This window comes from Dipodomys merriami, unplaced genomic scaffold, assembly GCF_024711535.1.
Source record: "Dipodomys merriami isolate MVZ:Mamm:240054 unplaced genomic scaffold, mDipMer1.0.p SCAF_103, whole genome shotgun sequence".
NCBI classification, from domain to species: domain Eukaryota; kingdom Metazoa; phylum Chordata; class Mammalia; order Rodentia; family Heteromyidae; genus Dipodomys; species Dipodomys merriami.
In genome coordinates this window covers 2,980,307-2,992,249 of record NW_027202305.1, presented here as the reverse complement: position 1 = coordinate 2,992,249, position 11,943 = coordinate 2,980,307, and the positions used below count along the sequence as shown (strand labels likewise).

Genomic DNA, 11,943 nt, shown 5'->3' with positions numbered 1-11,943 from the left:
GTGTGTGTGTGTGTGTGTGTGTGTGTGTGTGTGTGTGTGTGTGTGTGTGTGTGTGTGTGTGTGTGTGTGTGTGTGTGCGCGCGCGCGGGCTGCTACTGGGGCTTGAACTCACTGACTTGCACAGCTCGATGGTGGTTGTTTTAAATCAAGACACTTGAGCTCTACCTCCACTTCTAGCTTTTGCGGGTTAGTTGGAGATAAGTGTCTCTCCAATTTGTCTTCCCAGACTGGCTTTGAATTGGGATCCTTGTCCTGCAGCCTCTTAAATAGCTAAAATGCACAGCTGCAAGCCACTGTCGACTAGATTCTGTAATTTACTTTTAAAGAGTGTACTTTAATTGTTCAAAGGGCCTTACGGTGCTATTTCACACACACACACACACACACACACACACACACACACACACACACACACAGACTGACACCTTCACTTACTCTTTCTTTTCCCATCCCCCCACCTGTTACTATTCAACAGAGTTCTGTGAGTTTTGTTTGTTCACAGGTGCCATGGATTTGGTTATTGTTCACCCTCTAACCCTCTTTTCCTCCCTGATTCCGATGTCTTCAAGCAGTCCCACAAGCACACACATGGGATACTTGTGTATCTCTTAGGCGAGAGAAAACATAGCCTGGCTTACTTCCTGAACAAAATCATCTCCAGTTTCATCCATCTCCTCATGAACAGCACAATTCCATTTTTCTTTAGTGTTGAATAACACTCTGTTGTCTGTACACAGCCCATGTTCTTGATTCATGCTGGGGCATCAGCCATTCCCACAGCTTGGCTACTGTGAACAGTGCAGCAGTGAACATGGCGTGTGGGTGCCTCCAGTCTACGGTGACTATAGATAGAGTCTTGGCTCCATTTCTTAATCATTTTGTCATTAATTGTCAGCGGATCCATAGCGGCTCCAGTCCTTCCTGTGTTTCTTCAAGTGTGTTTCAGGCTATGATACGCCTCTCTTCTCCTCACACTTAAGAGGTCACAGGGCAGCAAGTGGCTCATTTGGTCCTTGGATCTATTTGGCCTGTCACCCCATACACTGTCTTTTATTTTTAATTTTCAGAATGAGATAAGGCTGGCTCTCTTTAAGGAGCGGCCTGGAGCATAGACAGATGATGAGATGGCTAGCTAGTGAAGGTACATCCCATAGAAGGAAGTCTGGTGTTTAGGAGCTGCTCAATTAAAAGAAGCTTTTGGCACATATAAATACCCACTATCCCTCTGTGCTCATTTGAGAGCTTGCTCGAAAGGATTTGCTACTGAGATGTCTCAGATTACACAGAATATCTATTATTCACTTCCTCCCGCTCCAGGGAGGACTGCAGCAGGTTTCATACCACATGGGGAGAGAGCAAAGACATGGTTGGACTTTCTGTATTCTTGGTCCTGGGAGGTGTTTATTCTTTTGTAAATGTGTTTGTTTATTTAGAGGCAAGGTTCACTCGGTAGCCCTGACTGACATAGAACTTGTGATTCTTCTGCCTCCCGAATGGTCTGAGGATCATGGTTCAAAGCCAGCCTGAGCAGGAAAGTCCGTGAGGCTTTTATCTCCAATAAACCATCAGAAAACTGTAAGTGGGGGCTGGGAAGGTGGCTCAGTGGTAGAGCGCTTGCTTTGCATGCCTGAGGCCCTGGTTCGATTCCTCAGCACCACATAAGCAAAAAGAAAAAAGCCAGAAGTGGTGCTGTGGCTCAAGCGGTAGAGCGCTAGCCTTGAGCTGAAGAGCTGAGGGACAGTGCCCAGGCCCAGAGTTCAGGCCCCATGACTGGACCCCAGAAAAAAAAAAAAAAAAGAAAACTGTAAGTGGCACAGCGGTTCAAGCGGTAGAGTGCTAGCCTTGAGCTGATGAGCTGAGGGACAGTGCCCAGGCCCAGAGTTCAAGCCCTTCGACCAAAAATAAAATAAGATAAAATAAAATAAGTAGGACTGATCAAATGTCTAGGGTGAGTTAACACTGGCGGTCCCTCCAGAAGTCACACAAGCTGGGCAGTCACATGGACTGCTGCATTTCCACAGGGTAGCACAGTGTTCCCTAAGTGTATGTCTTACATCATTAATTCTCCAAAAGCCATGCAAGAAAGGGTTTTCAGATTGAATGTATTTCCACAATACTCATAAACAGAAGAAAGGCCTAAATTGTCTTGCACTAAAAAAAGAGCTGAGCATTGTAGTACATGTCTATAATCTCAGTACGTGTGAGGCTAACACAAGAGGATACTGAGTTTGAGGCCAGCCTGGGCTACATGAAGAGACCTCTGTCTCAAAGCAATCACAAGAGAATAAAACAGAATGAAACATGGCTTTGTTAATTTTTTTTTTGTCGCCCGTGAGGCTTGAACTCTGGGCCTGGGCACTGTCCCTCAGCTCTTCAGCTCAAGGCTAGTGCTCTACCACTTGAGCTACAGCACCACTTCCAGTTTTCTGGTGGTTTATTGGAGATAGGAGTCTCACGATTTCTCCTGCCCGGGCTGGCTTTGAACCGCGATCCTCAGATCTCAGCCTCCTGAGTAGCTAGGATTACAGGCGTGAGCCACCAGCACCCGGCGGCTTTGTTATTTTTAACTTTCCTTAAATCATGTTTTCCCAAACACACAGGGCTACAGAGTCCTTGATTGGATATCATCTATTAATATTGCAAAAAACTAGTTCGTGTTCTATAGCATAAATGTCTAGAAATATTTTGCCTGATACAAAGATAAGGAGGCCAGGGACTTCTGCTACCCCAGCTTTATAAATATGAACAAGTCGGCAGTCCCTTCTGGGCCATGATCTAAGAAAGCCGGACTCCTTCTAGCTCAATGAATCTAGAAGCTATGGCTACCTGCATGGGACATGCCAAAATACATGAAAAATAGGCTTAGAATTGGAGAATTTGAAATGAGATAATTATGTTGGAGCATAGTACATAGTGTCTAGGAACTCATAACAAATGCTTGATTTTTGACTGGTTTGGGTTGTTTCTTTAAGTCAGTAGTGGGGCCTGAACTCTGGGCCTGGGCGCTGTCCCTCAGCTCTTCAGCTCAAGGCTAGCGCTCTACCACTTGAGCCACAGCGCCACTTCCGGCTTTTTTCTTTTTGCTTATGTGGTGTTGAGAAATTGAACCCAGGGCCTTAAGCATGCAAGGCAAGCGCTCTACCACTGAGCCACCTTCCCAGCCCTGTTCATTTTTTTGATGGTGGTGCTGGGGTTGGAATCCAGGTCTTCATGTGTGCTAGGCAGGCACTTTACTGCTTGAGTCAAACCCAGAGGCTTTAACTTCATTTTGTTGGTGGTATTGCTGTCTGTTTTGTCTTTTCTTTGTTGGAGATCAAACCCAGGGCTTCACAATTGTGTGTATGTACATGCACATGTGGGCATATGCCAGTTCTGGGGCTTGAACTCAGGGCCTGGGCACTGTCCTTTAGTGTTTTCACTAAAGGCTGGCACTGAACCAATTGAGCTGCAGCTCCAGTTTCAGCCTTGCATTGGTTAATTGGAGATAAGAGTCTCATGCACTTTCCTGCCACAGCTGCTTTAATCCTCAGATCTCAGCCTCCTGAGTAGCTGGGGTTACAGGTGTGAAGCAGGGCCCCAGAGGGAGGGGAAGGTGGGGTCTGTCCAGCGGAGTCCCTGGAAAGCAGCTGAGCCCAGTGATTTCAAGCCCTGGGGATGGGAGGAGATGGGCAGTGATGGTCAGCACCTGGGCATGGCGGGAGATGGGCAGTGATGGTCAGCACCTGGGGATGGCGGGAGATGGGCAGTGATGGTCAGCACCTGGGCATGGCGGGAGATGGGCAGTGATGGGCAGCACCTGGGCATGGCGGGAGATGGGCAGTGGTGGCCAGCACCTGGGCATGGCGGGAGATGGGCAGTGATGGTCAGCACCTGGGGAAGGCGGGGGATGGGCAGTGATGGTCAGCACCTGGGCATGGCGGGAGATGGGCAGTGATGGTAAGCACCTGGGGAAGGCGGGAGATGGGCAGTGGCGGTCCTTGGCGGGCTTCATCCTCCGGCCGCTTTCGCGTGGTCGGGCGTTAGCCCGGGGTTTTCTCGCGGGCTCGGGGACCCCGGAGGTGGGGTCCTCGTGTGGCAGCCGGTCCGGACAAGCAGGACAAGCAGGTCCGTTCGCATGCAGGGAGCCGGTGGGCCCCGCGGCGGGACTTCCTGCTCGGCGGTGCGGTCCTGGGCCCCCCCCCCCCCGGCCTCCGCTGCAGGGGAGCCCGGAGACCCGGCGACACCCTCGGCCCGGCTGGGGAGCGCCAGGGGGTCGCGGCGGGTGCCGGCGGCATCCGGGCCCTCCGCCCCCTCTCCCTTCCTCCCTGGAAAGGAGGTGAGCGCTGGGCTCCCGGTGGGGTTCGAACCCCGGGTGTTTAGGCCCCGAAGGAGCGGCCGGCGTGGACGCGCCTGTCGGGTCCTGTGTCCCCGAGTTCCGCCGCCGCAGTGCTGGGCGCGGGAGCGAGGCGGGCCGGCGGGGGGAATCCGGGGGCGGCGGGGCTCCCGAGAGGGAGCGCGGGAGGGGAGCGGGCCCGCGGGCTGGCCGCGATCGCGGAGGAGCGGTCGGAGGCGGCGCCGGGGGGGCGCGGGGCGCGGGGCGCGGGGCGCGCGGGCGGGGCCGGGTATTTATAGAAAGGCGCCGCGGCGGTCACGCCGAGCCTCGGAACCGGGGGAGCCGCAGCACCGGGCGCGGGCGCCGCCGCCGCTCCTCCCGCGCGCCCGGCCTCGGCGGCAGGCGGCCGTCCCGGAGCCCGCGGCGCCGGGGTCCCGCCGCGCCCGCCCCGGCCCCGCGCCCTCCCCACCCCGCCTGGAGCCCGAGCCCGAGGCGGGGGTCCGCCGCCCGCCGCCCGCCGCCCGCCGCCGCCGCGCCCGGGTCTGCGTCCGCATGAGCGGCTCTCCAGCCAAACCCAGGTAGGAACTTCCCGGTCCCCGGACCCCCGGGGGCGCGGCGGGGCGCTGTCGGGTCCAAGTCACCAGAGGGCACGGCAAAGCTATTAACACGGACGGCGGCCTGGCTGTGGGGTCCCGGGGAGGCCGGGCCGGGGCAGCGCGCCCGCACCCGCTCCCTCCGGCGCCATCAGAGCCGGGCGCCCTGGCCCCGGGCACGGCGCGATTCCAAGCTGGGGCAGAAGGAGACGCGGGAGCCCTAGGCGGATCCGGAGGCGGCCAGGCTGGCGGGGGTTGGCCTTCCTCACCTCCTCCTCCGTGTAGCAGTGCGGGACTCCGGGTTTGCATTTCGGGACGTGTGTGGTCACCTGGGGAAATCAGGACTATGTGGACCAGCGGTGCGCAGGGAAGGTACTTGAACCCTCTGGCCGACCTCATCACTCCCAGAGAAAGTTCATGCCTCAGAAAGTTTCCTAGCCAGCTGCTGGCGGCTCGGGAGGCTGAGATCTCAGGAGCTCCGTTTGAAGCCAGCTGGGGCAGGAAAAGTCCAGAGACTCTGCTCTCCAATGAACCACCCCAAAGCTGCAAGTAGAGCTGTGGTTCAAATCATAGATCAACAACCTTGAGCAGAAAAGCTCAGGGACAGCACCCACTCAGCACGAGTTCGGGTCCCACTCAACCCCCTCCACCCCCAGGCAGGAAGAGTTCTTCAGCAAGTGGGGGGGGGAACCTCAAGGTGACAGGAACAGGTGTTTGAATGCAGGCTGTGATCCTGGGCGGGCTGGAGCACAGTAAGGGCAACTCTGCCCCAGGCCGAGTTTCATACAACCACATACACTTGGAAGACCCTGAGACGCCCGCCCCCTACCAAAGAAGTAATAATTAAACATTAAAATTAAAAAATGCTTTCATGATAGCAGCAGATGTAAAACTCCCACCACTTCAGGCAAAAACGAAGAGGTTTGTGCAGGGGGGCTGAGCTATATCTCTCTTCTGCCAACACCTCCTGGGTGCACCCTGCCCCCCTGGGGGGTGGGGGGCTCTTCAGGAGGGACAAACCCAAGCTGGACTCCCTCAGGAAAATGAATATGGCAAACAGGTTGAAAAAGTTACATGTCTATTCATCCAGAGAGAGAGAGAGAGAGAGAGAGAGAGAGAGAGAGAGAGAGGCTCATTGTACACTAGGCAGTCGGAAGGAGGTGTTGTCCCCCAGCCCCTCCTTGATACACGCACACAGCCTTTAGATTAGATAGCACCTTACAGGCACGGAGCCCGTGGCTCCATTGTGAGCAATCCAGTCTTGTTCCGGAGATGAGCTTAACAATTATTCCCTTTATTCACCCGTGCCTCCCACCTTCGTTCCTTACTTGAAGGTTATGTTTCTTGCTCATACTGGATGTCCCCATCCGAGCCACCTTCCCTGCTTCTCAGCACTCTTAATTGGCTCTTTTGATGGGGTATAATAAGGTCACCAGTGCGGCCCCCTCCTTGAGCTCCCTCTCTTAGTAACTTGCTTAGATGTGTCATCTTCCACCTACAACTTGGGCAAGAGCCCTCCCTGCTAGGGGTCCTTGTGATTCAAGAGACCTAGGGTCTGTCAGAGGGGCAGCCGAGATTCCGATTTGCCCCTGACCACATTCAGATGTTGTTCAGAATTGGTGTGAGTGTTGGAAAGGAATCATTATGAACTCCACACTGGGGTCCTGCTCAAGCATCTCAGCTTGGCTTTGCTACCTGTTGGGAGCACCCTATTTGTTTGCTGTATGGAAGGATCATGGACCCAGAGGGAAATCCCATCCATCCCTGCCACCGCCTTCTGGCCCTTAGCTGTCATACTTGTGCCTGAGACCGCTGTCCCACACAGGTGCAGACTGGAGACTTGCAGTCAGTGGGAATCACCAGCCCCAGGCCTACAGCTGTGCTTCTGGGGCTTGGCTCCCCAGGCTTGGCGCTCACAGGCTGCTGGTTTTGCACAGGTGGTTTGTAGGTTTTAGCTGCTTGTGTCTTTGGGCTGAGCTCACATTTCTGCCATGGACCATCTTGTTCTGCTTGGCCCTGGGGCGGGGCTGCGACCTCTGGGGTTCTGCTGGAGTGTGTACTCTTGTCGTCTGGGGGACTCCTGAGTCCTTCAGCTTGACCACAGCCTTGTCTTTCTTCCTCTCCCTATCCCTTTCTGCACCTGTGGATTGGTACCCGAGGAGCCACAGTTCTTTTTCAGCCTAAGCATGATCATTCTTCAAATGCCAGTAAAAGCCTTCAGTGCCTCGATTTCATCTGTGCACAGCCCCGGGGCCGCCTGCGTCTTCCAGTTCCATCCCACAAGCCCGTCACTGGGGGTTTGCACAGCTCTGGCCCCTAAGGCAAGCCCTGGCACGCCATTCGATTCGTAGCTACAGGGTCTGCATTGTGCCGCTGGGCAATGAACTGATATTGTTAAGGAGAGACCAGAGGTGGAAACATTGTTACAACAGAGAGAGGAAGGGATGTGTCTCAGGGAATGGATCCTGAACAGGCATGGGCTCTTACCGAGGGTCACCTTAGTTTATGGACATCACTGTGTGTGTGTGTGTGTGTGTGTGTGTGTGTGTGTGAGTGAGTGTGTGTGTGTGTGTGAGTGTGTGTGTGAGGGAGAGAGAGAATTCTGTAGATGGAGTAATACTTGTTAGGAGGGGCATAAGATAGCTAGAAATCCAGGAATATAGCCAGGTACCAGTGACTCACACCTGTAATCCTAGCTACTCAGGGAACTGTCTGAGGATTGCCATTCAAAGCCAGCCTGGGCAGGAAAGTCCATGAGACTCTTATCTCCAATGAGACACCAGAAAGCCGGAAAGGGTGCTGTGGCTTAAGTGGTAGGGCACTAGCCTTGTGCAAAGAAGCTCAGAGACAGTTCTGAGTTTAAGCCCCACAACTGGCACACGCACGCGCGCGTACACACACACACACACACACACACACACACACACACACACAGAGCCAGGAATGTAAGTTCTTGTTTTTAGAATGGGCTGGCATTGATTAATTGTGTCAGGGGGGCTGCTAACCACCTTTTCTCCTAGCCCTTCTCAAAGTAGTAGCTCAGTTTTGTCCTCAGAGAAGAAGTCTCCAGGGACCTGAAGAATAGCAGCTGTCACTCACAGACTACCACCAATAACCCCGTTCTAGGTGTGTGGAAGAGCTCTGTGGAGTTGGTTTTATGCACATATTAGCAGGCCTGTTGATGATTGATTGTTATGTGGAAACAAACGGCTCCTCTGATGTGAAAGCTGGTCCAAGGCAGGACGTTTCCGAAGCCCTCAGAGGAGGGAAGGCCACGGAATCTGTCCTGCCTCAGCGTTGTGTGACCTTTGGTGTAGATCCCCAGCTCGGAAAGACCACACTTCTTCCTGAGCCTGGCTTATCACCGGGTTAACGTGAGGTGGCTGTAGACTTCAAGGTTCAAGAATTTGGCGATTAAGGGCTGGGAAGGTGGCTCAGTGGTAGAGCGCTTGCCTTGCATGCATGAGGCCCTGGGTTCGATTCCTCAGCACCACATAAGCAAAAATGAAAAAAGCCAGAAGTAGTGCTGTGGCTCAAGTGGTAGAGCGCTAGCCTTGAGCTGAAGAGCTGAGGGACAGCGCCCAGGCCCAGAGTTCAGGCCCCACAACCGGACCCCCCCCCCCCAAAAAAAAAGAATTTGGCAAGTGAACCTTGAGCATTTAATTTTCACAAAGCCTTTATACAAATAAAAATTGATTTGTTCAAAATACAGGCCCAGTGATGTACCACCTGCCTGCTCCCCTCCCACCAGGAGCTATGAGCTCACTGAATACTAAACATATTTAGCTAGAGGAGGGGGTAGGGAAGAGACAGCTCCTACAACTCATCTGCCACTCCATCTAATCGATCTCTGAAATGCCACCTTTTCAGATACCTTGGGGGGGGGAGAGGTGGATAGAGAGAGGACCAGGTGAGAGAGAGCAATCCTTAGAAGAGCTGGTGAGATCCAGGGGGCCAGGAGATAAGCCAAAGCAGGCCAGAGGAGGGTGCCAAAGAAGGGGAGGAGAGCTGGTCTCTGGGAAGAAGAACATGAGGAATGACACCGAGACACACAGGCTGGGAGAGGGCAGGCTGGAGGAGAGACCCTGAAGCCCCAAGGGAGAGAAGACAGATGGGACAAGAAGACGCAGAGAGCATCTTCAAGGCCGTGTGCAAAGAAGGGCCAGAGAAGGGCCAGGGACGGGAGGGAGGAGGCAGCAGCCCTCTGCTCGGCGCTCGTGCTCCGCTGTCCGCCTTTCTTCTCTGGCAGATGAGGAGCCAGGGCCCGTGGACCAGCCCCGCCGCATGCTCGCCGAGCTTCGCGGGGAAGCCGCACGCCTCAGCCCCTCGCCCAGGATCATTCTATTTTTACATTTTGCAGGATTGAAATTAAACAAATGACCCTGGGATGGCAGGTTTTCTTTCTTTTTCTTTTTCTTTTTTTGAAGATTTGATCTAGAACACCCACACAGCCAGCGCCGGGTGGCTTGAAGATTTTGCATAATATCCTATTTAATCAGCTAAGAAGGCTTCCTTGAGGGGGCTGCCTGGCCAGCACAGAGCCTGGGCTTCCACAGCCACCTTGAAAGAACCCTGTTGCTGATAGTGGACCAAAGCCAGAAGGGAGCCTTGTTGTCTGGCTTGGTTGGCAGGAAGAATCCCAGTGAAGTGATTCCAAGAAGCTTAGCATTTCCTCCTCCTCCTCCTAGGACTCTCTCTCAGTCTCTCTCTCAGTCTCTCTCTCTCTCTCTCTCTCTCTCTCTCTCTCTCTCTCTCTCTCTCTCTCTCTCTCTCTCTCTCCCCCCTCTCTCTTACTCCCCTCCCCCTCCTCGTCTCTTTCCCTCCCTCCCTCTTCTCTTCCCTCCCCCCTTTTCTCTCCCTCCTTCCAGCCTCGGATTGTTTTTAGAGATCTCATTGGTGGACAAAAGGAGTCTCATTGGCTGGGGCTGGCTGTAGGAAGCAGAACCCCAGTCCTCTCCATCGGATGGACCTATTTGTTGATCTGGCTGGCAAGCTCCAGTCTGCTGTGGCAACGGCTTAGGCAGCATGTAATGAGCCGGTTTTACCTCTAATATGTGCTGCAAGCACAGAGTAGATGATATTTAATTGGTTTAGATATGGACTCACTCCCTACAGTCCTCAAGAGCTAGCTGTAGTTAAATACACACCCTGCTGCCTAGAACCAAGAATGCCTGTCAGGGGACCCGTTATCAGGAGAAGGTTGATTGAGTAGCTGAAAAAATGTGAGATTCTTCAAAAGGCTTATCATGGCTATGCACATTCATGTTTAGTAGGATATTTATGGGCTCCATTTTCTTATCTACTGAAGGCTTATATAGTTCTACCTCCATTACTTTTAAAATGCTATTTTGACTAGACCATACAGTGATGAAGTTCGCCTTCGAGTCAGTTCTGGATGGGACAGTTTGACTCAGATAGCAACACTTTCCTGCCAGAGAGCCTTCTAGGGGCTGAGATTTCCCTTTAGAAAAAACAGGCATAGCGCCAGAGAAGAGTCCCTGGCGTGACTATAAACAGGTCTGTCTGTCTCTGATGCAGGGAGCAGTCAGAAGCCTCGACGGGGCCATATGCATGCAGAGACCCCAGTGGATTAAGACCTGACAGTACACACCAGGAAGGCAGAAGCCAGTCTCCGGCTCCTCTAACCAGGAGGCATGCAGCTGCTTTCTCAGCGTTCTCTCTCCTTGGCTAGCTAGTTCTTGCAATGGTATCTGGCATGGTTTTGAAACCAAGCAACTTCTTTTTAATGCATCATGGGGGAAAAGGGGAAGAGATAAACCCAGGTCTAGACTTGCATCACTCCTGACGAGTCAGAGTACCACCTTCTGGCTGTGTGATGCCTTTGCCTCCATCTCGAAGGTCTCTGGGCTCAGAGTTGAGCAGGATACAGCCCACAAGCCACCAGAGCAGAACACGGCAGTCCCCAGTCCCTCCTTGCCTGGCCACGCATTTTCCCCAGACTTTTACCCTGATCCTGAACCTCCTCATACTCGTCTTTGTAAAGATATATTTGGGAATGTATTCTTCAACTCGATTTTCATTTCTTTTTTTTCCCAAAAGCTTCCATAGCTCTTTCCTGAGCCAAAGCTCCTGTGAACACTTCAGTTTTATTGTTGCATCCTGGGCCAGACATTTCTTGTCCAAAATGCTTGGGACCAGAGTATATCAGATTTAGTTTTCTATTTAATATTTTCATAGACATAGTGAGATATCATGAGGACAACCTATATTAAGCAGGAAAATCATTAATGTTTCATGTATCATTTGCATACGTAGCTGGAATGGCTATTTTATACAATACTTTAAATGCACATGTGTTTGCCTGTGACTCCCTGTGGGGTCCACTGAGGACATCATGTAAGCACTCAGAAAGTTTGGGGACATGTTGGATTTCAGATTGGGGGTGCTCAGTCTATACTGCTGAATTATCACTTGTATCATGAGCTGTCTATGGCAGAAATCTTATGCAGAATAAATGATTGTTATTCATATCTTAAAGGCACTGAGACTAGATGTCTCAGCAGTAAGTGCTAGAGCTAGAACTTAAACCAATGTCCTAGTACTAACTACGTTATACTTTCCTTATAGATAATACATTTGCATTTCCTTGACATCCTTTCTCACCATCTGTCAGTAAACACTTCTCTGTGTTTACAGGAAGAGACACTGTGTTCATCCTTGTACTTGATACACAAAGGGATCTCCTAAAATGTGAATACATATGCAAATCTAATTTAAGGCTTTAGAATAGAGAGACTGTATCTGTTTTCTTGAGACCCCTGGTTCTCCCCCTTTTTTCCCACATGGAGGGCATTTATTCATAGGAAGCTACACATTTTTGTTTTCTTCATCACAAAACACCACAAATTGCTGGACGCTGGTGGCACACACCTGTAATCTAGCTACTCAGGAGGCTGAGATCTGAGGATCGTAATTCAAAGCTGGCCCAGGCAGGAAAAGTCAGTGAGACACTCAACTGCAATTAAGCACCAGAAAACTGGGAGTGGCGCTGTGGTTCAAGTGGTAGAGCGCTAGCCT

General features: G+C 52.3%; 1 protein-coding gene across 1 annotated transcript in view; it reads left to right on the top strand.

Moving 5' to 3' along the window:
* Nucleotides 1-4,855: 4,855 nt before the first annotated feature.
* LOC138809989 (protein Aster-B) overlaps nt 4,856-11,943 on the top strand; it is a 169,462-nt gene continuing 162,374 nt past the window's right edge. The window contains exon 1 of the mRNA XM_069997236.1: nt 4,856-4,890. Coding sequence (XP_069853337.1) covers nt 4,865-4,890 — 26 coding nt within the window. The 5' untranslated portion in view covers nt 4,856-4,864. The remainder of the gene's footprint in view (nt 4,891-11,943) is intronic.